The sequence below is a fragment of the Pezoporus flaviventris genome, unplaced genomic scaffold (genome assembly GCF_033815535.1).
Source record: "Pezoporus flaviventris isolate CSIRO_AGI_PZ_B2104156 unplaced genomic scaffold, CSIRO_AGI_Pfla_v1 ptg000030l, whole genome shotgun sequence".
Taxonomy (NCBI): Eukaryota; Metazoa; Chordata; class Aves; order Psittaciformes; family Psittacidae; genus Pezoporus; species Pezoporus flaviventris.
Genome location: NW_026892578.1, coordinates 10,574,585 through 10,601,118, shown reverse-complemented (window position 1 = coordinate 10,601,118; position 26,534 = coordinate 10,574,585). Strand labels below are relative to the sequence as shown.

Genomic DNA, 26,534 nt, shown 5'->3' with positions numbered 1-26,534 from the left:
GGGAAATTAAAGCACCAGAAGCTTACAAGGTCTAATGCTCTAGCCTTGTGTGAGAGGCACTTACACCTGCCAGAACTACCCTTTCTCCTACTGATACTCCTATGTATCAGTGTAGACAGAGTCCCTTATGGTCTGTTTTCCTATGGTTTCATGCACCTTCTCAAAAGTCCAAATTCAGTAGGCTGGCAAAAAAACCCAAAACATCCCCCCTCCCCCTGTCCTAATTTCCCTGTAGCTTAATCTAGTATCAACCTAGGTAGTAAGGACAATTTTCAGAGGGTTGTTTTGTTCAGCCATGCCCCACCCCACAACACACAATATCCAGATAAATCCTTCCTTGGAAGAGTGCATAAACATCTCTTTCTCCTCTCTGAACTCTGGTTTTACAAGTGATTTAGTTTCCACACTAAGAGAGAAAATGAAGGTGGGCACATTCAGGGGATTTTAGGCTGTGAATACTGATCTCAAGATGCTTAGCTCAAGGAAGGACAAGAAATTCCAGAAATAGCTGGAGGATGGGATCCTTGGGCTAGAAATATTCTCTCCTCACTCTATGTCTATTTTCTTGCATACTGCTGCTTTCATCTACTGACTGCTGTGTCTCTGGTTCAGCTTAGTGCTTCACTTAGAAGTGCACTGTGCTTCTTGGTTTTGTGAACTGTACTGTGAAAACGGGGTATCTCTGAAGCTGCTCACCTTTTCTTTTTGCAGAATCCCTCTCTGCAACTGGGATTCTCAAATATCCAAGTCCTTGGCCTGGCACTCTGGGAATGCTAGACCTCCAGCAGCCACAGTATGAAGTCAGCTCTGCCACTGAAACTAATTCCTCTTGTTTGTTCCCCATAGAATAGTTAGGGTTGGAATCAAGTTCCAACTCCCAACAGACACCAGGACTGACAGATCTCCTAAATACATTACCTTTCAAGTGGGCAGCACAGGTAAGGTGTTCAGCATGGCAGTGCCCCGGCAACACTGGTATTAGACTGTGCTAAAGCTACTAAATATTTCAGCAGCATTTGAGAAAGAATTTGCCCTTTTTATTGACGTCTACCAGCAGTTGCTGCTATTTCTGATATGTGGGAACAGGATCGCTCTATTTCCCTCCCCCTTTTCTTTTACACCCAAAATTTCCCACCCAAAATTAATTTTCAAACTGGACTTGAACCAAATTAATACTTTTTTAAATATTGTGATTAGGCCGGCTCCTATAAAATCATGCTTTGAGATGTGTCTTGTAGTGTTTCACTAGATACAAGGACAACTATAAGGAAGAGCAGGAAGCATATACTGATTTACAGCTCAGTTAGAAGACTCAGCAGTCTGAAAGCAGAAATATCTGAGAGCTCCTGATGACAATGCTATTAAAGGTCTTGCAAATTTCGGAATTTTGTTCCTAGGTACAAGGAATTTTACTTCAGTAAAAAAATCTTTAAACCTTTTTTGTCTAAATGTTAACACACTCACACTTTATTCAAGAGCAGATAGCAAGTTATTTTAAAAATAGTAGAGAGATTCCAAAGAAAATAAATGATGTAAAATGATTGTAAAAATTTTACAATTGTAAATGTAAAAAATGTAAAAATCATTTTACAAACTAAAAGTATTTTTCAAAGTAAAATAAAATCTTAAAGTATTAATGTTCTTCTAAGTATTATGATAAATTAACACCAAGAAATAATGATGGAGAACATACAGCAGTCAGTACAGGAAATGCAAGCCTGCTTTCCAAACTGGGATTGTGCACCAGGCTTACTTTCTTTAAGGTCAGTGTAACTATGGGCCAAAGGGAGCTGAGAAGAAAAAAAAAGCAACAACAAAAAAAAGAAAACCAAACCACAGAAATCCCTCATGAAAATGCTGAAGAATGTCACCTACCAGCAGGAAACAAAAAGAACCTGTCACCAGACACAAACAGGCATTGCCTGAAAGCTTAACGTTTCACAACTAAAACCGCATGGGTGCCAGCCCTTCTCCTCTAGTGCTGAATGAGACTTAACAAATATCAAGGTGCTTTAAACAGGGACTGAAAATCACTGGTCTTATCACCTCTCTGCATGAGCAAGAACACAGCTGTAGGGCAGATCAGATTACAGAAAGTCAGTTCAGCTAATAAAACCAGTAACACCTTCAAATCCAACAGTGAAACATTATGCACCCTCCCTTTAGCAAAAGGCTTTTTAATAGTCTGAAACAGTATTTTCAGTTTCTTCTCTCCTTACTATTTCACTTTCAGAAGGTTAATTTTGATGGTTTCTTTTTGCTCACAATGGCTTAAGATTTTACCAGTGGACACTGAAAGTAAACGCAGAGCAAGAAACATAACCTTTTGACTGCCTTTAAAGCTAGTGTCTTACCTTTCAGTCACATGCACATATCACATACTGTTCTGAAATCCACTCATCCATATGTCAAACTTCCCATGGTCCCCCTTCAAGCACTGGAAGGACAGGCAACACTAAAGACATATAATAGAACGATTCTGCATTTGTTGTTTTGAGAAAATACTCAACAACATGATCTACGTTCTTACTGTCTCATCGTGGAAGCTTACTGTGTGTAACTTCAGCAGAGACTCACCTTGCATGGTAGCGCAAGTGCCAGGAAGCGCAGGCATTGGAGGAGGAAAGGTGTGACGTGGCTGTCTCAGGTTGACTTTCTGTAAATTTGGTTGCATGCCAGGAGTGAGGCCTGCAGGCTAGGTCATTTCTCCTGCAAATGAGAAAGGTACAGTGTACTGGTTTAGTGCAAACAGTTCAGTAAGGTGACACGCAGCAAAAAATCTAACAGGGCAGTAGTCAAACGTTACACAGGTAGGACAGAGGAATAATGACTTTTTTAGACAGCAAATGAGGCGATCTTCTACATGCATGCCAGTTTTGAAAAGACACAAGGATACCTTTAAAATGCTTGAGATGCAGTGAAATGACAAATGCCAATACTCTCCAAGGTCTGCGCTTGGGTGTTGTGGGGTTTTTTTTTGTTTTGCTTTGGGTTTATTTATTTTGGGGATGAGGTGGTTTTCATGAGGGGCAGAGACAGGCAAACAAGTACCTGACATGTACCCAGAGCTTTAACAGTTAAAGCTGATACTGAAGAATTATGACTCTTTTGCAACATGACAACAGTACAGTAGCACTTTGGCAAGGTTTTACTGTAGTAGGTAGGTGCTTATGGGAGAAGGGGAAAAAGTTAATGACAAGAAGGAATAAAGCCATGTACATTGTTTCAAACAAGTTAGAGTGACATAACAGTTTTAACTCCAGCCAAGTTCTGCTACAGCTCCTAAACTGTTTGGCACGCCAGGTACGCAGGATTTTTTTTAAGAATACATCTCTAAAATAGTTCAGCAATTCATCTATGTCCCCAGATATCTACTTGGATATCCCCTCCAAACGTACATGCGCATGTAACTGAAGGGATCCCTTTTAAGAAATAGAACAGTAAGTTGTTAGAGCTCTGTACCTTGCAAACCTTTCTGCAAAACTGCTCTACACTCCTCTGCCCTTTCCTCCTGTTCGTTCAGGAGTTGGTAACAACAGCTTGCACTTCCTTCCAAGGACTTCCTGTTTGCAACACCTCTCAGCACTCATGAAATAAGTGCATTCCTTTCCCCCTCACGTTACATAATCCTTCTGGGTGGAATTCAGCAACTTCTGTTTCCATAAGCAGATGCTGAGCACAGGCCATTTGTCTAGACCCTCTCAGTCACCCAGGAATGAAGCAGGAACTTCTTCAAGGTAATTCATCCCTTCCTTCTCTTCAGCTCATCCTGGAGAAAGTGTAATTTAAAATTTAGACAAGGTATGAGATGAGACAAATCCCATCCTTCCAAGTGACAGTCTGAAACAAACACTTATAGGACCTTAGCTCTCGAGGATTTTTTTATCCACTTAGCTATTTCACTTATGTATTTATGAAGTTTATTACTGCAAGGTTAAGTAATTTGTCTAAGTTACAAAAGTAGTCTGCTAAGCTGACAAAGTGTTCCCTATCTTCAACTTGAACTCTAAAGGCAGCTCTACATTTTTTCACCGATTCCCCCATTTTATAAACTTGAGCTATCAGCCAGCCACTGGATTTACAGAACAACACTAAAGCTCATTATAAACTCAGTATCTTTAAAACAGGTCAAATATGAGTACATGTTTTTTTTGCAGTACATTCAGGAAGGTCTGATGAATTCAATGACACATTGCTTTTCCAAACTCTGCATGCAGAACTAAAAAAGGAGAATAATATTTCTACAGGGAAACTGTAATTTCACTAACTGTAGCATCATTACTGTCACTGAAAAAAGAAGTAATTGTTTCCATAAACAAAAGCCTACTCTTCTCAGCATGACAAAAGAGGAAACAGCTAAGCAGAGCATCACTATGTTGCTCTTTCTTGGTAGGAATTGAAATTCAGAGGGAGTTGAGAACCCCAAATACCTTCAGCGCAAACAAGTGCAAAAGATTCTGCTCAGCCATGTGAGGCTGGGCTCCAGACAGTCCCTGCATACTCCAAAGGCTCCAAGCCTGTGTTCAGGTATGGAAAAAAAACCCATTCCACTGTTCAGCTGTGCAGAACACACAAGGGCTTGTTCTCCTCACAGCTCACCTCTAATGGTATTGATACCAGCTTGGCAAACCACAAATTTAGGCAAATACAATAGACCTCCTAGGCATCAATTCAGCAAAAAAGTTTATCTTTTATGAGACAATTACTTTTCTATGATGCACTACTAAGGAAGCACAAGACTAGAAACTAACACAACACAATGGAGAACAAGGAAAAGGTTGGGAAGAGGGCTTATGTGATGGTTTGCTATAGGCTTGGCAAATGGTAGAAGGAATCCAAACAGCAGGAAGGAACAGAAGGGATGCAGTTAAGTCAGTACTGTACCTCATGGAACTTCTCAATATCTTCATAAGATAGTTCCTTGCTATGTGAACATCATTTTCAGATGGCATACTCTGTGCTACAATATCCACCACCACTTCCATCTTCCTGAACAGCCAAGCAAGGGGAGGAACAGACCGGACTGAGTTATGACATGAGGCAAGTGGACAAGAACTTTTAAGTTCTGTTTGTTTCTTTTTTTTTTAGTATTTGTGAACACACGTATATTTTGAGGCCTTTTTGGTTTTGGGTTTTTTTTGGTTCTTTTTTTTTTTTTTTTTTTTTAGATGTAATAGTCTGAACAGCCTGAACACACTGGTGGGATACCTAGAAGGTGGAATCAGATAGATACCTGCTTTTGTCGAAATTGATAACATGACTAAAGATTAATTTACTGTGCATAGTCAACAGTGCTTTCTGCTGGATTCTCACCAGCAGAATTTAAATTACCAAATTTAATCACATTTACCGTGTCCTGCACTTCAAGAAAATTTTTTTTTTTCTGATAAGTGGAGTACAGCATGAATATTGATTCCAAAACTCAGCACAAATGTGTAGGAGGACTGGAGAGAAAAGATTAAAAGAATCAAAACAGGAATATTTTGCAGGCAACTAAAGATGCTGGAAGGTGAGCATTTATATTCTAATGTAATAGCTCTGTATTAATTCTGAGTGACAGAATGAGATCATCTGAATCTACAACCCAGAAAACCTCTTGCATAAATGGAATGCATTAATAAAAGCATTTCCCTGAGAGTGTCTTTCTACCAGTGTTTTTACAAAAGCTGCTGTAAGGAAAATGCTGGCAAGCTTTGAAGATATGACAGAAAGGGACTCCCCCCTCCCCTTTTCTACTGACTATAAGCAATCCATTAGATAGTGGTCCCAATGATGTGTGTGTGCAAATTCTTTAGCAATAAAACAGCCTTTCCAATCCAGTTTTTCAGAATAAATCTGGCTTTTTCTATTTACTGCTTGGAACTCATTGAGAATGACATTATGAATTCCACAGGCTACAGAGTTCAGACATACTCGTTTAGACTGTTGCAGCAGTACTGAGGAGGTTGACCGGATGGGGGGGGAGGAAAGGAGTAGAGAAAAAAAATGTACTTGCTTGACCAAGAGAAAAAAAAACAATTAAACTGGACAAGCACGTTTATCTGTAAACAACTAAAGTCAAAAAAGTACCTTAAAAATGAAAAGCAGACAGAAAATTGGCTAAAGTTGCTGTTTATCAAATCTTTATTTTCCATTTTCTGAATCAACTGAACTACCTCAGCACACAATAATATTAACGAATATGAGCCATTTCCTCTGTTTTCAGACACATTCTGAATTCCTTTAGTAAAGGTTCAGATAAAAGGCCAGCAGATACAGCAGAGGCATGCATCACCCCTCCCCAACCAAATTTGCTTTATTCTTATCTACCAAAGAGCACCCTTGTGGTAACCCTCTTGCAGCCGGACTCTCACAGGAAAAGGACAGGCAGTTCCAGAGACCTGCGTCCATGTGGGAAGCCATTTCTAGGATTAACTTGTCTGCGGACATTTGGTTCCAGCCCTCTGCTGAACAGCCTGACTACTGGCTCCCACAGACGGGTAAGGCTGCAGATCTTTCTTCACTGTGAGCAGCAGCAGCTACACATAGCAGAGGCTTGTGCACCGTTTCTGAAATGGACACCTGATTTTTCATACCTCGTTTGTCTCACCACTGGCCCCTTTAGCTCAAAGGAGTAGTTTTAAGAACCCGCACAAGGACACTCTGGCCCATCTCAAGAACAAGGTAATGAACAGTTCCTATGGGGATTTTTCAGGTAAGTCTTTGGAAATGTGAAAATGAACAAGAGTCATACTAATGGGGCATTTTAACGAGGCCTGCTCAGCCACCTCCCCGTTCAAAGGCTATCTGCTGTTACTTCGGGTCCTTAGAGTGCCTGAAACTCACCGACCCGTATGCCTGCTTTTCACCTTGAACCTAATCAACTGTTCAAAAAGGCGAAGCTAGGCTGGGGAAAGGAGGGGATGAAGAGAGCCCCCACCGCTGGGTGTCACCACAAGGAGGTTTTAACCCCTCCCCTGGCCGTGCACGGCGCCGCGCAGCTGCCGGCGGCTAACAGCAGGCGCACGGGAGCGCACAGGAACGGCACTGCGGCGCCCCCTGTCACATACAGATGGCACCGCGCCCCCACACAAGGCGGGCTCTGTCGCCGCTGAAAGCTCGCTCAGCGCTCCTGCCCGCTTACTGCCTCCTACCGTCAGCATCTCTCATGCCAACGAACACTTACTTCCTCAGGATATTACCGCGGCACCCCGTCCTGCGACCCCGAAACGTCCCGTGGGTAGTACGTATTTTCCGCTCGGACTGCAGAACGCACGGCACCGCTTCAAATCGGCAGTCAGCAACCATAATTGAGGTTCCCATGGCACACCTAACCCCAGTGGGCATTCAGTGCCAGTCCTTGCAAGTGCAATGCTTCCTGCTGTTCAGATTTATCAGCTGCACTAAGAAATAAAACCAAAATGCAGACAAGAATTCACGAGTTTTATAATTTGTCCCTGCCCATGGCAGGGGGCTGGAACTAGATGACCTTTAAGGTCCCTTCCAACCCAAGCCTGTGTACACAATTCTATGATTCTGCGATCCTATGATTCTACAATTTAAAGGGAAGGACAGGTCAGCGGTCTCCGTGAGAACTGAACTGTTAACACAATGCCAGCACTATTTTTCAGTTAAAACTCTTGTACTGATGATTTATATTAAATACTGTTTTGAAAATTACACTCAGTTTTCACTCACTTCAGTTTCTAAAGAACATTTTTGTTCACAAAGCTGCAGACCACTGTTCCACAGCATAGTCCATGCGTTTCAGGATACAGCTTCCTTGCAAGCCCCAGAATGTGGGAACCAGACAATGCAGTTAAGCTGAACTACAGCTTTCCAAATGAAATCCTCTTCCTTCCCCATGCACCAAGATGCAACTCCAGACTTTTCAGCAGCAAAGCCTCTCTCCAGCGCTTTTGTTTTTAAAATGGCCCAAGTTCACATCTTCACAGTTGCAGCAGGAGGTGCAAACTACCTGAAGTCATTTTAAGCCTTGCATAACCAGGAATGTGTCCTGATTCCAGTGGTAGGTAAATGGTTGCAAGACTGCCCTGCCTGCACGCCAAGGATGCAATCATAGAGAAATGCAGAAAGGCTGCAGCACAGAGATAAAAATGGAAACTTACACGTGCTTAGAGGTCAAATGCACAGTTCATCGGCATTCTCAAGCAAGAAGCATGCTCGGACAATGCACGTACCAAATGGCATGTCTCACAAGGTGCCCTCGGATTGTTTCAAAACCAAATAAACCAAACCATGCTGCAGTTGTTTGCCCTACAGAAAATTTCCTCTCGTACATCATTAAGATGCTGGTTACAAACAGTGTTGCCCCACATCAGCCATGCAAGTTAACTATGAGCACTTCAGTCCTTAGGATCTCCTCAGTGAGCCACTCACTCACTGTTCTTAGCCCACGCAGAGAAAATGCCAAGAATTTGTAGGGACAGCACCGGTGCCCTTTCTTGTCCCCTTATAAGTCCTGCATGGATTCATAGTTCCCAGCCTTCTCACCTTACCTCCTTTAAATTAACACTAGGCCAGACATACCAACACTTCATTAATCAATTTTCTGTAAACCTGTAAGTGCTGGGGAAAAAAACTCCTTCCAAGACATTTTTTTATTTTTCTTCAGTTCACCAACCTGTGCTCGATGGATTAAAATACATGAGAAGACCAGCATAAAATGTAATTAAATGGATATGCAAAAGCCACTGTAAATAAACTACTAAATCACTCATTCAATTTATGGAACGCATTTTTTTAATTTTTCTAGTCTTCTGAATCCTTGGTGGAGTAGAAAAGAGGATAAAAACCACCATGAAGCTGCAGTGGCCTCAGGGCCACAGGGGCCTCAAGTAGTAAGAAATTAACAACGTCACTATATTTTATTAAAAAAAATTAGTTTAATGTCTTTTTCCCTGCAGATTGTGAAGACCTCACCCAACTGCCAAACCTGGGAGCTCATGATTAGAACAGGATCATCTTTTTCTAAAAAAAAAAAAAAGATAAAATTGCTATCTGAACAAATCAAATATTTTTTGGAAAGAGCACTTAGTACTGCAGGAGTCACTGCCTTCCACAAAGACATTAGGTGTTCTCTCTCTCAGGCAACTCTATTCATAGAATTCAAATTACTTTATGTTTATGCTAGTCACCACTTGCACATCTATCTGCCAAGATAATATAGGAATGAAGTATCTAAAATAAAACTATATAAGGAATGTGAACAGCTTCTTGTGTCATGCTCAATAATTCAATACATCCATGATTTCTTCTAATCAGGGCTGAATGGTTGTTATCAATTCCACTAAAAAAAGCTTTAGGTTAAGTCAAATCCAATCCTCCCCTTTCCCCTTGCCATCTTCAGTGTTGTCCTGCTTCCGGACATACATGTCAGTATCTTTGGATGTAAAGGAAACCAAGCAATGGGTAAAAGTGACATTAAAAGGAGGACAAAGCATCCAAAACTTGAGGTTGAACAGTTTCCTGAACACAGTTAATATGAGAAAGTAGAAAACCACATAAAGTCCCCAATATTTTTCATGCAACAATTCCATATTAAAGGATCCCCCTCAAATTAAAAACTCTCACAATATATTTTGAAGTAAACCTTCACTTCTGAATAAACAATTATTCAAAAAGTTATATACATACACATACATATATATACATATGATAAGCACATATATATAACAGACACACATGTATGCAAAATCACTTTCAAGGCTTTTCAGAATTCAAAATATGCCCACAACTCCTCTGTCCAGGTTGATGGTTTTGCACTTCAACCACTGGTTCTTGTCTTCCCAATATACCAAAGCCTTGCTAAAACCTGACTCACAGTCCACTTTTGAATTGCCTCCCTGCTTCTTTCTGGAGCATGACAGCCTGAACGCCTTTGCTCCCCTTTTTTAAGGTTGTCCTACTGCCTTTCACCCAGATTCAGCCTTGGAAGCCTCAGCTTCCTGCTGTCCTGGGGCTAGGCAGCAGCCATTCAAATGCTTTTCCTAAAGAACACAGTATGCCAGCATTCACACCACCTATCCAGGAGATCCTTACACATCAGGAGAGGATGGTAAATTCAGGCTTTGTCTGGGTGAGCTACACGGTGGCTGCATAAAACCCCTCTCTCAAAAGCCAGGAAAGAGGGGGCCTTCATAGCTGAGGCAGAAATATCAGGACTTGAAATTTTATGTTAACTGTGTAGACATCACACCCTTACTTTATAGAGATTGGGCTTAAAATGTGTAAAATGCCTGTTCATGGTGAGTAACAAATCTGAAAAAGTACTGGTAACTATAATCACAAAGTATTTTAAGGAAATGCCTTTTACATCTGCCTTTACATGCCTTTTGGATCTATAATGAGCTTTTTAAAACAACACACACCATCTCCTCTATTTCACACTCACTCCCCGAATACAAAAAATGCCTGAATGGAACTTCAATTGGGATGAAGATTTGTTGAAGGTTCTTATATATGAGGTATCTGCTGAAGAATAAATGGAAATGCTTTCACATCATAATTGTCAAATGCTGCTTAGATGAGCTAAAAAACCCCTAATATGCCAGCTCAATAGCCTAGGAAAGGGAATTTAAAGGTGAAGCTCAATATCAGAAATCATCAACAACAACATTATTGTTAGCTTGCAAACTGTGCACCATTTTCCAAAATAAACACAGGATGGATGACATATAGAAGTCCTTATTACTACTGGCAACACTCAAGCCGTACCAGAGTTTTTGTTCCAAGACTCTGCTTCTCTATTACCAGCAGAACGAACCTCATCTGCTTGCCAGACACTGTTCCTTATTAGCAGCTATTCTTTCCGGAAATCCCCTTTGACATACTTCACTGGAATGGGATGAACCAATGATGAAAATTAATCAGCTCAGTATATGAAAAAAAGCTTCTCTGACCTCAGACAGCTGAGCCCCACTGCCTACATCCCCTTGTCCTTTAACAGCCACAGGCAAAAACCCCAGACATCCAAGACTGTGCACATAATGTGCACAGACACATAAACTGCAGACGATGATCAGTTAGTGAGAAAACTTGGTAGTCTCCACCACCACTCATATATAGAAATCAAAAATAAAGAACAAAATTTTCATACAAGAAAAAATAATCAGCAGCCTTGTCACCCAAAGACAAATCTACAGCCACCCTGAGAGCACTCTTCAAAATTGAAATTATTTTGATGAGCAGAAAAAAACTAAATGAAAATTGGGCTCCCAAACAACTTCAGAATCCCTCTTACTTATCAAAAAGTAAACTATTATCCTTTCTGGTTAAAATGTACTGAAAACACTTCATAGTTGAAAAAAATTGCGTCTTAATTAAGGAAAGCTGTTAACAACTGAAAAGCCCTGAAGCAATGAACAAACCTGGTCTAACAGCAGTCCACTCAACTCCTTGCAACCAATTTTCGTATCCTCACCTTCTGCACCAGCAGCAATTCACCAGCTCAACCATCTGCCTGGACAGAGCCACCAGCATGATTTCCCCTGGAGCGCCCACATGGCTACTGTCTTTATACCCTTTTCTCTCCCCAGCCCCATTCCTATTATCTGTTTGGGGTTGGCTATTCCCACTTTCCCCTCTCAAGAACAAGGCAAGCTCTCACTTTTTGCAGGCCATTTCATACACAGTCTTTTCCCATGTGTGTCTTTATGTTGGGAGTCAGACAGGCTTTTTTGTATCTACTGTGTTTTCAGAAGGGAAGTTGCAATGACAGAAGATGATGCTGCTGTCACCTAATGATAAAGTTAGAACATGTAGGAAAAAATCGAATACGTACCAAATCCAGCATATCGGGCTAGTTAATTATATGAGATTTAAGAGCTCTATCAGTGGCTGGTAAGAATTATTTGATGGTTTAGATAAACTGCCTTCAGAAGTGACTTGGGTTCATCAAGACCTAAGAGAAACAATGAAAGATACCACCACTGAAATATACCACCAACCAACAGGATCAGGAAGGGAATTCATTCAGAATGACAAACTTGTGGCCTAATTTAGACTTCCTTATCCAAAAGCCATTTCTACACTTCTGTGGAACCATGCTGATAGTGGTGGCATAGAAATGCAGAGGATAATGCTATGTCAATAATACATTATTGGCAAAATTGTTCACAAAATGAATAGCTAAAGCAAATGAACTGCAGGAATGGTATTTAATGAAATAAATTTTTAGAACAACCATGCAGCTCTCCATTACCAACAACACAGTCCCTTTTAGCCAGAAAAAAACATTGGAGTAAGAAGTAGAATCAACTCAGCAGGCCCACATGAAGTCTTTTTGCTCATCTGTGTAAGAGCTTGCACTTGTTAGGTATTCACATATTGCCTCTCAGCCTATTCTTAGCTTATTCTCAAAACACTTGGGATTCTAAAGTAATCTTCCAAATAAATACTGGCCACCTAACACAGCATCTAGGACCCATTTATTCTAGCTTATCCATAACTGAGACAAAAGATGAGTGCAATACTGTAGAAAAAATTTACATCTTCCACGTTAACAAAGAACTGAATAAGGTTTTTATGCAGAAACTTTCCCTTGAGGCATCTCAGTCTCAGAAAGACAGCAGAGATTTGAAAGAAAAAACTGCTCCATAAAAAAAGGTAAAGTATTAGGGGGGCGGGGAGGAGGGTGTGGAACAAAACCTCCTCTTCTGGAGCAGCCCCTTCTGAACTACACATACAAGTATTTATAGTGCTTCCACTGAATGTGACATTTGGAGATAGCTGTGCAACTGTAAATCACACTGCGATATATGGCACTATTTTTAAAAAGGATTTTTATTGTCATAACAACTCATTTCAGATTAAAACGGACATTAGGGTTTTGACACATTACAGAACTCACAACTTGGGCATGAAATTTCAGCTGCCTTGACATGTTAGAGGCCCAAGGCATAAGGTGGTTATAGTTGCACAATCATCTTCTGAGGCAACTTCTCTCTCCTCACCTCCCAGGGACTGCTCAAGTTTCAGGTGGAGAAGCTAATTGTTCAACTCCAAGTTATATCCCCTTCTTAATCTCCAACTGATGACTGCAGCTGTAACAGCGTTGTAAAAAGAAGCAGTACAATTTGTAACACACATCCACGTACAATTTCTCCACTGGAAAGGGCAGATATTTTCCTGCATCTTCTTGGAGCATGAGCTCCTCCCCTCCCTACGTCTGTGTTAATTTGGGCCCAGTCTCTCCAACATTTTGTGTAGAGACTCTTCACTGAAGTAGACGCTATCTGCATGGCCAGGTGAAACGCTGTGAGTGCTGTAACACTGTTAACAAGAGCTCCTACCAGCCTGCAGGGCTGATCTGCACCTTACCCTGGAAAAGGCAGGGCATTTCCATCCATCCCTAGAGAGATGGGGGTTGTAGTGACCCAAGTGAAAGCAGCTGGCTCCCCTTCTGAGGCTGGCTCTATGCAGCCTGCTTTGTATGTCCTCCTGACATTTTGTTCTGTCAGAAACAGAGCGCGATCCCAACTTGAATTCTCCAAAACCAAAAGCTGCTGATAAGGACAGTGGTTAAGCAAGACTAAGATCCAGCTGATGGCCACAGAAGCAAGAATGGATGAGAATGAACTTTCTTCTCCTGCATCATCTCTGTCACAGGTATCTAGGCCATCCAGAGACAGTGATACACCTCTTCTTACTGCAAAGGGATTAGCAGCTATGCCTGGAAAATATGGGTCCTTTTGTTCTCTGCACATAATACTGTACCTACAGGATACACAGACCTGTCTGCGTCTCCACCCCTGTCCAAACCTTCCTCCCTCCATCACACACACAGAAACAGAGGGGTATGTCTGAATCCTGAAAACAGAGGGCTTAATTTCTTCACTCCTCTCCATAACACGAGACCCTTCAGAAACGCAGACACCAGCCACGACTGACAGTTCACAAAAAAGAAATGCAATGAATGCAACGGTATCAAAGTGGCGACACCTCTGTCAAAGATTCACCCACAGCAGCCACCTCATACCCTCCCCCACAGAAACAGTAGTAGACATGGACAAGTGGCTGTCCCCTGTGCCACTGGCCCCAAGGCAGCAGCCCCCAGAGCTGCCAGCCCAAGCCACTGGTCCAGGTGAAAAACCCACAAAAAACCCAAAACCCAACCCCTCTACTTAGCCTTGTAATTGCAACAATGCTTCCCCTCATTTGTATAATCTGGGAACCCATGCAGGCCTTATTCTGAGCAGATACGTGACAGCCTTAAAACACATAAAGCTACTTAGACCTGGAAGTTTAAAAGTGACCAGACAACTCCGCTTTCTGGCATTCCCAGAACAGAACTGATTTTGCTTAACAGATAATGTTCTCGCAGGCTGTGAGGCTTATTTTGCAGAAAGTGAACATGCCAAGATATGCACCCTATTTAACATCATTAGACTTGAAAGCTGGGTTCAGTCACTTCACGGTAAAATAAAAGATATTTTCTAAGCAAGATTGAAAACAGAATCCCTTCACAGCAATAACAACACAAATCTTCAATAGATTATTTCTCTTCCAGTCCACCTCACAGTACTCCTTCAGATCTCAATCTTCAGACACCCTAATTATCACCAAGAATAAGTTTTACAAGCAAGTCAATCTGGCAAAAATAAAACACCACAAGTTAAAACATGTGCTTGGATACAAAGAAATCAAATTGGAAACTACCTCCATGATTTTCCAAGGGCAGAGCAGTTACAATGGATGACAAAATACAAAAAAGCTGTAGCTAATACGCATAAATAGTTAACTCCAGCTCCTAAAGTTTGCATGTAAGAAGCTGCAGGGGTTATCAGAATCCCTCTGAAGTGACTTAGTTTAGTAACTCCACTTGTCTGTGCACTCTCCCCACATAAACTGAGGTATGGATCCTGATGCACGGTATCTATGGACAGTCTCACAACAAATAATATTATATTTACATGCAAGTTGTAACACTGGTGTTAGGGTGGTATAGAACTCCCTTGGGAAGTTTAAATAGCCTCAAAGGATAGAAAAGATGTCTTTCACATCTAAAAAAAAGATCACTGAAGAAATCTGCGAAAGAAGGACATCAAATACTACATATCAGCTCCAAGTGATTAATGGAAGTATGTATCTTATAGCTTTACTCAAAGTTCAGTGAGGTCAGCAGAAATGTGTGATGCGTTTTATGTGCCAACACTCTGCTATGTATTATTATGCTTTATTATAAACCAACAGTAACCCTCAGAAGTTAACCATAACTCTTCTGGGATCCTGTCTCACAAATACAACAGGCACTTCCTATCCGAGCAGCTCGTGCTGGAGGGCAGCTCCATTAGTCTCACTAGATTAAGGATTTCTCTAATGGAGCTGGCTGTTCTGTCTGGTCACCACTAAGCAGGCAGACACACATCCTGAGCCCACACTGCTCTGGCACCCCGCCTTCACAGCATCTGTTCTTGAAGAGCAGGAAGAAGCGACTGCCTGGCATTGAGAAAAAAGATCCTACTCTGCCAATTTATCATTTAACACTATCCCCCCCCTTCCCTTTTCCAAAACTGCGTAAAACAAGTGTATTTAGAAGTTTTATTTTGTTTTGTTTTCCAGATTTAGTCACTACTGCATGTTCCACTCCTTCCCAAGAAGTCCCACGATCCCTTCTTTAGATTTACAGGGAGGAACAAACAATTTTGGTCTCACATGTTTAGCAGCATACTAGTTTCCTCTGGCACTGTTCCGTAAAAATCCCCATGCACCCTTGTGTAACCTCTGTGAATGTTGGCAAACTACTCACAGCCTGGAAAACTTTTTCCACTGAGTTTTCTTTTCACACCAATAAAACCTCAAGCCTGAAAAAACGCTCAGGCCTTGACACCAACAGACTGACACTGCTACTCCATTTGTCCTAATGATATTTACTGGGATGGAGAGACCAGCCCAAGAAAATCAGCTGCATACTTCTTAAGAAAGTAGCAACTGCAAACCACCCCAGTGCCTGGCCTTCCTGGGAGAGGAGTGGTTTTGGTTAGCAACACAAAGCACACTGTATCCAAGTCTGCATAGCAACACAAAGCATACTGAATTCTGTGATTCTGTGGCTCTGTGAATCCAGTTCTGTGTGACAAACAGGAGGCAAATTGTCAAGCAAACCACAAAACACTCTTCTTGAGTTATCTCCCCTCTTCCACAGCTCCCGGCTTCACTTCAGCAATCCTATTACGAAATTTTAATCAGACATATTTGAGACAACCCTGCATAGCTTCCCCAGCCTCCTCCCTCCCACGGGAAAGTTAGACCAAAAAAGTCAAGAGAAAGGCAGCCCAAGCACTTCCTTATCCCAATGATGGGCCACAGAGGTGAGGAGCTGCTGGAGCTGACCAGCTGCCCTGCCTCCTGGACAGCCTGGCAGGAGCCTCTCCCCGCAGGCACAGCCCTTGGTACCTACCCCGGCAGTGCCTCCTTCCCAGACCCCTTGCTCAGGTACCAGGCATGTCTCCTGGCTGGTGGGTAAGCCTCCACATCAGGGAGTGGGAACAGGCCAAGGGACACGCGATGGGGCCTCAGCAGTGGTCCACGGCAGCACGCGTGGGGTGCAGACGGTACCCGCATGGGCAGCAGGCGATGGTGGTGGAGCAGGGCATGGGACTCTGTGGCTCTCTACAACCGACTGTCCTCCTCCTGTGCTAATCCGTGCCACTGTGCCAGCTTAGGGGATATAATTAGACTCACAAAGGAGCCTTGTTAGTGCTCCCTGCTAAGAGGCCACAGCAGTTTTGATTAGTCATATGGGCGACTCCACTGATTTGCTGCGGTAAATGCTGCCTGTGGAATTCAGCAAAGCCTCAGAGATGACACCAGAGCACTGCTCCTGGAGTTGGAGGAGGGATTCTTACTTTTCATTTGAAGTGGTGTTTGACATGGCAAGTGGAAAATGCACTGAGCCTATGCTACTGAAACTTTTTTCAGCTGTTCCATCCTCTCCTCTTGCAATCTTCTAAGCAAATATGTGGGTGAATAGACCTGTCTTGGGCACTGTCTTGTGAGGAAGTTAATGAACAGATTTGCCATCTTACAGGTGACAAGGTACAAAGCTTAAAGAAAAGGGTCGTGAGGTGCTGGCACAGGTTGGCTGCCCCATCCCTGGCACTGTTCAAGGCTAGGTTGGAAGGGGCTTTGAGCAACATGGTCTAGTGGGAGGTGTCCCCTGCCCATGGTAGGGGGTTAGAACTAGATGTTTTTTAAGGCTCCTTCCAACCCTAACCATTCCAGAATTCTATGACATGACATAACACTCTGGGCCTCTTAAAAATAGGATGGTCTGTCAGTAGTTTTTGAGTTACAGACGTTTCTCCTATATATTAAAACCAACCAGCCACTTTTCTGGGGAGGCAGCATTTTCCCCCTGCTAAGAGTGGCAGCCTGGGATAGCCCTAGAAATAAATAACCTCAGTACACAGAAAAGCAGTGGAAATAATTGCCTGTGGAGAAAAGTGGCAGGTATGTCCTTCCACCCCCCCAGGGAAACTAATATTACAGATTCTGGGGACTTCTTTCAAAGGAGTATTTATTTTAATAATCTTTTGAAAAGAATAAACTTTATTCCACTGTCACACCATTAATCCCCTGCTGCTGGCCAGATCTGCATTTATGAGCTTACTATAGTTGCTGACCATCACCCATAGCTGAAGACTTAAAGGATACAGTAAGAGTCTGCACAGAGATTATTTGGGGAAAATCAAAAAGATTAATTCTGATGTATCCTTAAGGATCAGCCGTGGAGAATGAGCAGGAGAAACTTATGTACTGGCCTGTGTGCTGAGATCAGGTTTTCCTTACATTCACTGACCCATTACACTAAACACACAATGACTGACTATTTTTCTGTTCTGTGCTGGCTGCACCACAGCATCGTCACCAACTGCCTATCTCACATCCTGCGTATGAAATACCAATGGCTTTCCACAGATTAAAGGAATATATGCTTACAGTTGCAAAAGAAATGCTGGAAGTACCATGGATTTACAGAAATCCTCAAATTTCAGGAGGGGGGAGGAGGTTGGCAAAAGGGCAAGAAGTAGACTTACGCAGGCATATTTGGATTTTAGTAAGAAATCTAGTTAAGGCAGCATATGGCAGAATTACACAATTACACAAATCCAATAGCTCCACTGTGTGAACTTGCTGGAAGTTAGGTGCCGTATGGCTAAAACTTTCCCAGCCAGATTGCAGTATTTATCAAAAAATGACTGTGCTTGATATAAAAGTGAGAGTATTATTTCTCACAGATGCTCAAGCTGATACAATGAGAGATTTTTGGAAGTAGCCAGAAGAAAGGTAAGCTAGTATGATCCCTTTCTTATCCACACTAACACACATGCCTGCATGTGCACATGCACACTGAGACCAGAGGACAGATTTTCATTTGATTGGTCACTTTCCTAACACTGTTTCTGAAGTCTAAAAGCCATGCAGTTATTGTGTGAATGAACATGCACGGTCCAGCTGACAAACAGTATCCTATACTTGGTGAGTTACATGGCAAAACAGAAAAGTAAAATCAAGTGGAAAAGAGAACTCTCTTCCTGAACTTTCAGCAGCAAGTCCATCTTCACTCCAAAGAACAGAAGAATAAACTGCATAGAGTACTACTGAATCCACTGTCTGAAAAATTATTAGAATTACATCAGTACAGTGGAAAAACAAGTTATAAAGCAGTGGTCTTCTTAATTTTCACAGAAAACTTGAACCTCAAAATATGGTTGACTAATAGGATTTATAATTGGGCTTTAAAAACCTTTTCTTCTTCTGTCTTAATCTGCAATTAGATACTGATGAGCTGTCCTCCTAGACTGCAGCCAGAACAGCAAACAGACAAAGCAAGCTCATCTTACCTTCACTACACGGACTCTTGGGCATGGCATTACATTTGCTGGGGAACAGCTGCCACATAGTTGCTATGAAAGCATTTATAAAAGACTAGTTAAAATATTGAAAATATCCCTGAAAGGACTGGGATTATTACCACACCTATTTCACATGTAGGATCCAAAGATCAGAGAAGGTGGGTGACCAAATAAATGCCACACATAAAGATTCTGTCCTGTCACAGAACAGAGACTTTTCAGTCAAGTATTTTGAGGGCAAAGACCCCTCTCAGCCAAGGCCTTATCTCAAGTGTAAACCTGCCTCTCTCTGAGGGAGTACAAGTAAATAACCTAGGATCATTACTCTAGTTGCTGCTGGATTGCAGCACAGAAGGAAGCTACAGCCAACTTCACACACTTGGCATTAATGCAGACATGCTTACAAAGCTATGCCGCTGGATTTGTAATCACGATGGTATCAAGTCTATGAACTACCAAAAAACTTTTCATTAAGAACAGCTCTTTTCTTAAGAGGAAGCTGTATGTTCCTTGTTCAAAGGAAATCCCTGCATTCCATAATCTCAGCTTCCAGAAGGTTCTACCTCCTTACTTTAAAATAAAACACCACCTAAGAGCTTCACAGCTCAAAACCAGAACAGGTCAAGAGTTACTCTTCCCTGGCCCCCTTCTCTCCCATCCTTGGAATCAGAAAAGAGCAACTTGGTGAAAAGCTTTTACCGGGAATACATTAGTTTCACTGGGAAAGGTTTTAATAACCAAAGCTGTGGGGAGTAACCCACCCATCACTGAGAGCAGCGCCACAGGAAAAGCAGCATCTGCAATCAAGCCAAAGGTGCCCATCCCAGTCTCTTCTCCACCTGATTCTGGCTGCCAACATGGACTTCACTCGCCTCCAAGCCTCTCACCTGTCCTTCCTCAGGCATAAGGCTCTTTGCCAAAAATACAAAGATGAAAAACAGTTAAAAACATATGCGTGCTCTCTTTGAGATCTCCTGGGAAGCACATCTGGGATGCTTTTGCCTAGACTGACGTTCCTGCATCATTAAAATACATGCTACCACATTTAATTCAGGAATGCTTATCCAAAACACACTGTGAGTGTTCTAAGGCAGAAATCTCTGAATTACAGATTTCACGTATTTTTGAAATCCCTTTTAAGTCATTTAATGAAAAGAATAGCCACAAGAGAGCGCTACCAGCAAAGGATTCAACCATGGGGAACCGGGAGACTTGAAGCTACTCTGAATAAAAAGAAATGAAAATACGTCTATTGTGGTGAGGCAATCCTATTTGCACATTTAAAAGAAAGCCTCAGACATTTAATTGCTATAGCTGTGATCTTCAGAAGTCAGGAGAGATTCTGGGTGTCTGGTTTTGTGCAGGGACTTTGAGACACGTTCACTGCTCTTTCCCTTTGTTTTCAAAGGGAGATTACTTAGCAGGTTTTGGATTTTAGGCACCTTTAAAATGACTCACTCCAAATGAGACACCTGAAATTAACAGGTTGTTTTCCAATAGCACTTGGGGGTTTCTGAACATTTGTAACTCACTAAAACTCCATGCAATGAGCTAAAACGTCAGAACTGTGTTTGTGGCTTTGCTTTTTGTTTTTGGTCTCCTTGCACTCTCTGAATGCCTTGTACTCCGTTCTCACCTTTCCAAGAAAAGTGCTGACAAATTTTAACAACAAAGTCAGCCTGTTTTTCTGGAGCAGCAAATGGAACTGCAGCATTTTTTCCCCACAAAAAAAAAAAAAACAAAACAGCAGGAGTTCCTGGTTTTGCATTTTCAGCTTCTAGTATCTTATCATAAAAGGAAATGACTCCCCAAAAGTATCCATAAAAAACCTGACCTAGAACTTGAAAACAAAAAAAAGAAAAATATAACCATGTGTTTAACTTAAAGATAACCATGTGCTTAACTTAGGGATTTCTAAGGGGAAGGAGGGGCTCTAAAAGACAAAGTAATAAAAGCAACCTATTAGTATCCAGATGCCTTAAAATGGCAAATTGAACCAGTATTTTGACAGACAAGCTACTGACAATGTTCTGTGATATAGTTATCTGTCCAAATCACTAGAATTTTAGCAAATCCTACCTTAAATGCCTATTCTCACCTGCCAACATTCTCACAGAGATCTATGCAATTGCCTTTTACCTCGCTCTCAAGCATGGCAAGTGTGTAGCATTGCTCTTTGCTTTCTCGTCCCATGTAACCAGTTGGTCTGACCTCCCATCTGCCAGTCGCCCTGTGCTCGAAAAGGGAGCAAACAGCAGTTCTGCACTACAGTCACCAGTGCCTCTTTTAAAAGAGGCCATGCTGGAAGTAGTATAGTATTACCTTGTTGCAGCACAGCAGAGTAGCTCTTTTCCTATCTGACAACCTTTTAAGTTAAATTTTACATAAAACAAACAAGAATGACCTGCAAAATGCTCTGCTTCAGTCTGTGAAAACAAATAAATGCAAATAAATTATTGCGTCTTTGTGCCCTTAAAGCCTTCAGTCATTAACTTGAGCAAATCAGGATTTCACCATCACAGTTTGCTCCAGTTTTCCTTGTACTTCAGCCCAACTGTACAGGCTTGAGCAGGATGGAACAGCAATTTAATTTATAAATAAGATATGCACTGTCGACAATGAGGTATTAAGCTGTACAAAGTATGACACCATCAATCTTTCTGCCTGCTAAATTCACAATAGACTACCATGATAAAGCTTTCATATTCTAGAACTGTTTTTCCTTGCTCTGCCCTGGGGAACTAGACAGGCACATCTGGATGTATGAGACAGAAGTACTGATCTTGGGATTTGTGGTATGTAAGATACATAAACACTTTTTCCCCCATCCTTATTTTGTGCATATTCTGCTACCTTTTCATGGTTAGATAGCATTAAACTACTGATGTCATTCTCTTAACTCAGTGTTTGCCATGATTTATCAGAATACCTCTAGTGGATAATAAAAGTTTTGGTTTTTTTTAATGAGTATTTATCATCTTGAAACACCTAAAATGCTTCACATACTGAAAAAAAACCAGCTGTAACAGTGGTTCCAGCGGGGTTTACTTTCAAATACCTTGGAAATTACCACACTATGTAAGTACAGCGCTAAATAAATTAATCTTTAACATAAATACAGAAAAGGCTTCATTCAGTAGTAACAGTGAATTAAAATGCAGCCTCTGACATGGAAAAACTAACAGCAGCAGTGGGAGTCAAAATACACGGGGGGATGGGGCGTTAGGCCATCATCTCATGATGACTGAGGTGAAGGATCCAGAGCAAGGAACAGGAAGCAGAGCAGCCTTTGGACACACTCCCTTTGCCCAGGACAGAGTTAGCAAGCACAGCAGCACACAGCTGCCTACACCAGCCCAACATGCTGCCTTCAGCAAGAAGGAACTTGCCATGCCCTTGGAGCACACGGCCATGGAAACCCTTGTGTTGCTTGTGGCCAGAAACAATGGGTGTGTTTTGCCTCCCAGCCGATTGCCACAATGAGCTTAACCTTCCATAGCTGTCCCAAACCAGCTGAGTTTCCTCAGAAACCACATTCCAAATACCAGCGTTTCCACAGAGGTGTGGTGCATTCCTACACCTATTTCAGCTGTGATTTACCTAACCACGTTCAAGGTGACCCAAAAACCGGAGTGAGGAAAGACAGTTCCTCCAGTCCCAGGGCATTTCAGGAGACAGCCCAGCCTTAGCTCATCTCATTCCTGGTTAAAACACTATAACCACATGATGCAGATTACTGAGCCTCCACAAAGAACAACGCCACAAGCTGAGATGCTTCAGGTTTTATTTGGGAAAGCTATTTTGCTCTGACAAGTCCTATGCCAGATAAGATTTTGAAGACATTACCATTCCCCAGAGCGCTTTCTTTCAGTCAGTTGCCACCTTAGTTCAGCTGCCCACCAGCCACCAATGCTGATCTGTGAATCAGACCAAAGAACTGAGTCTGATTTCAACTGCAACCCTGCAGAAATTTCCCCAAACACTGGCTTTGTCACTGTCCTTCCTCTGCAGTCAGCATGAAGCTGAACTAAACGCATTAACGGCCGTATAACTCAGCAGTGTGGTAGCTGTGTCTCTGTGCCAGACTTTGTTTCACCAGGTGATCCAGTATTATGCAGATTGAGCAGCAATGACCATAAAATAATAGGCTGCTTGTGTAAAAGATAAAATGCAAATTTGTCCAGTTATTCAGTAACTAAAGCTGCAACACTCTTGCATTCCTGGCCTTCTTTTAAGTGGTCCTGTTTCTGGAGTTAAGTTTAGAAATTGTTTGAAAACCTTCTTTTAATCTCTTCAATTTGGAAGCTGTTACAAGTAGTTACTTGACCAAGTAGAGCATAAAATCTCTACACTCAATAAGGTAGGCTACTTGACACTGAAACATTTAAGAAGCAGTCAAGTTCTTAATCTTGTCAGTCATTTAATCTTCAAGAGGCAAAATATGTAGCCTGAAATAAAAATACCACATTAAGAACTGCAGCACATTGAAACAGGAGTATTATTACTACTGAAGCTGCACATGTACATGTCGAAGTTCTTGCTAGTGCCTAAAAACCCCATTGCTCTTAAGTGCTTAAAAGCAACCCCAAACAATTCAGTGTTTCAAAACATATGCAACATACACAAAAGCGTTTTCCAAATGCAAGATTTCTGACATAAAAACATTATTTATTTGGTCTTTAATGTATTTTAATGGTTACAATTCTGTTTCAGTCAGGAGTCTGAGGAGATCTTCAGTATTATTACACACAATCTCCTCTGCGCATGCATGCAAAAGCACTATGTGAAATGGGTAAGTCTTCAGACCCCCACATTTCAGAAGGATCATCAGTTTCCCCCTCTCACACAAGGGGATATATATCACAGTTTCCACCACCTACATTGACATTTACCAGTGAAAAGCAGTTCTAAGAATAAATCCAATGTACCACCTGGTAAAAAGCTATGGTTAAACCCTGTAAGCACTTGTATACTTTTTCATCTTCAGTCATGTGAGTGCTCTCACTAAATTGGATGAGACCAGTCATGCTCAAAATTAACCATTTAGACAAGTGCATGCAGGACTGAAGCAAAAAAAAAAAACAACCCTAAAACCCAGTCATGACTCACAGGTTGTTACCATCTGATGCATATTCCATTCCACAAAAAAGCAACATTGCCCAATTTTGGTAATTACTTCCCAAAACTGAATAGCATTGCCACAAGTAACCTTCTAAATATACATACTCAAATTACAGAGGATTTCTTTTGCCTACAAGGAAATATCTATGCCCTTCCTAGTACTCCAAACATTGCCATAACAGAGTTGACTTGACAAAACATGGTGACACCTGTTGTATTTTTGACTTTCCGTTATTCAGGCTTTACAGGCTAGATTTTTCAGATTTGTCAAGAAATAAATTATTAAAGCTGCTATAAGACGAAACCAAGTCAGTCACAAAATGTGTATAGAGGAAGTCCTGAGAGTTGTACAAGACAAACATCTAAAACCACGAGACAACAATTTTCTCTTTGAAACTAGGGACAACACAGCATCAATTGGAAGAATTGAATACTCAAGTGTCTATTAGTGTGTCACTAACAGCATGAATCAAATCACGATAAAGCAACTATGAAACAGGTGAGCTGGGCATAAAATTAAGAAATCAAAGTGCTTTCTAGATGTACACCCCACCAAAAAGACAGCTGGCATGGGAAACATCCAAACACGTGTGTGGTACTGCTAAAGTCATGGTGAAGAGAACGCAGATTCACACTGCTGTCAGTTAAGTGACTGCACCAACAGTTGGGCAACCAGAGAAAATGGTCCTTGTCAGGGCTCTTCCAAGGTATAATTTGGTAAAAAACATAAGATGAAATTGTGCACCCCTCATCACGTCCATTCCTTCCATAAGACGTGCAGGATCACATAAAGGAGGAGGAGCACAGTGGAAGGCTGGCCAGCCCCGGGTTTGCTCTTGGAGGAGGCGGGTGGCATGCCTGAAGGGAGGGGAGCTCCATGCCAGCTGGCCTCCCCTGCAGAACCCCACTGAGCATGCACATACAGAACAGCTTATTTGGTGGTTGTTCTACTAAACACTCCTTCAGGATGGATCCTGCTGGGATTGCTAGGCACTCCTTAAAACACAAGTTATCCACCCCAAGGGCTCCTGAACCAGGCCTGCAGGTGCTGTGCAATTCACACAATGTGTTATGCTTGTGCTTATCTGGTTCCTGCCATCCTGTTGTGAGCCATCATAGCTCACCAGCAGCACCAAAGGAGAGAAACAGAGACGGCAGCCTGGTGATGCCCTGTCACATATCCTGACACACATGGCTTGCTCCTCTCTTCATCACAAGACCTGGCTGGCATCAGGGGCTGGCAGGCCATTCTATCTGGCACATATTTAAAACCAGCCATCCTGTTCAGAGCAGAAGAGTGGGCCTACAGCAGCACACTGACCCAGTTCTCAAGTTAATTTGCAAAATGGGAATTCAACAGCTCAGCCCTTCCACTGACTGCACTCACACAGAAATGTTCAAGCCTTCAACTCCAAAGCTGTGTGCATCTGTTACAAATATCCACTGCCAAAGTCTGTATCCTGAAGATCTGCAGAGGTACATGCTGTTCCTGTTAATTCCAAGAAAAAAGGGTAGCGAGGGGCTATCAAACCTGCCTTCTTCTTACAGCAATGGAATGTGCATGCAGATACAGCCCTGGAAAGCCCTACTGCAGTTCCCTGCCCATTTCTAAAGTCTGGCTGAAAATACAGGCACTAGGAAAAAAAACAACAAAAATCTGTTCTTGGTCAGTTAAGGACAAGGTCAATCTTTAGAAAGGAAGAATTATGGCTACTGGGCAGCAAAAGAGAAATCACTTATATTCGTTCTGCCGTAGCAAACACTAGTTCCAGAAGCAATGAAATCAAATTTATCAGCAAAATAGATTTTAATCCTACTCAACAGTGGTACTCCACAAATGCATTCGTTTATTGAGCAATATTTAACCATAGCAGTGGATTAAATATGTACAATACTTGCTTAAAATCTGCAAAACTACATACTTTTTTCTACTTGTTTCCTATACTAACTATTTTGGTATCCATAAAACTAGAACTATCATGTGACCAGACACAAGCAAGAGGCAGAACTTGTGGTCCTCCATCAGTGTATTTTAACTGTACAGGAAACACAAATCCCTGATCTTCCCAAGTCATCTCACAAATGATATTGATACTGATATTGCCAACTTTCACAGAGTACTCTTGCAGCCACAGGGAGCTACTAAGAGCACAGCTAGCTGCTCCACAAGTCACAGATAGGTTAAGAATGGATCCCCTTGGTGAGTTACACAGTACCTGCTGCAGAAAGGTCACTGGTGGTCTTGAGCATGTTTCCACTCAGAACATGGCAAAAATTCAGTGATCTCCCATCTGAACACTATAACTGACTGTCACATTTTTATTCCCAGATTTCTGCTCAGGTCTTAGGTCTCTGAGGCAATACTGAACACCCTTGGAGCCCTTGTGACATTCATTAAACACTCTTGTACTGTGCTTCAATTAAACGGCTGGCTGTCTTCATGAAGTGCCATGCAAATAAAAATTACCCTAACTTTCCATGTCCAGGTGTTTGTAGTTCAGGTATCACAACATTCACTTCCCTTATTAAGATTTTGCACAGTAAATTTCAGCACTC

The 26,534-nt window shown here is 41.8% G+C and overlaps 1 protein-coding gene across 5 annotated transcripts in view; it reads right to left on the bottom strand.

Annotated features, from left to right (window-relative positions):
- The window catches only part of SHROOM2 (shroom family member 2), a 125,930-nt gene that overhangs the window by 43,324 nt on the left and 56,072 nt on the right, over positions 1 to 26,534 (bottom strand). For 3 of the 5 annotated variants that reach the window (XM_061459882.1, XM_061459883.1, XM_061459884.1), the window contains exon 3: positions 2,578 to 2,709. In XM_061459882.1, the coding sequence (XP_061315866.1) occupies positions 2,578 to 2,709 (132 nt within the window). Of the gene's footprint in view, positions 1 to 2,354; positions 2,438 to 2,577; positions 2,710 to 4,884; positions 4,990 to 26,534 lie in introns of those variants that run through there. The other 2 variants (XM_061459887.1, XM_061459886.1) reach the window with 2 other exon arrangements.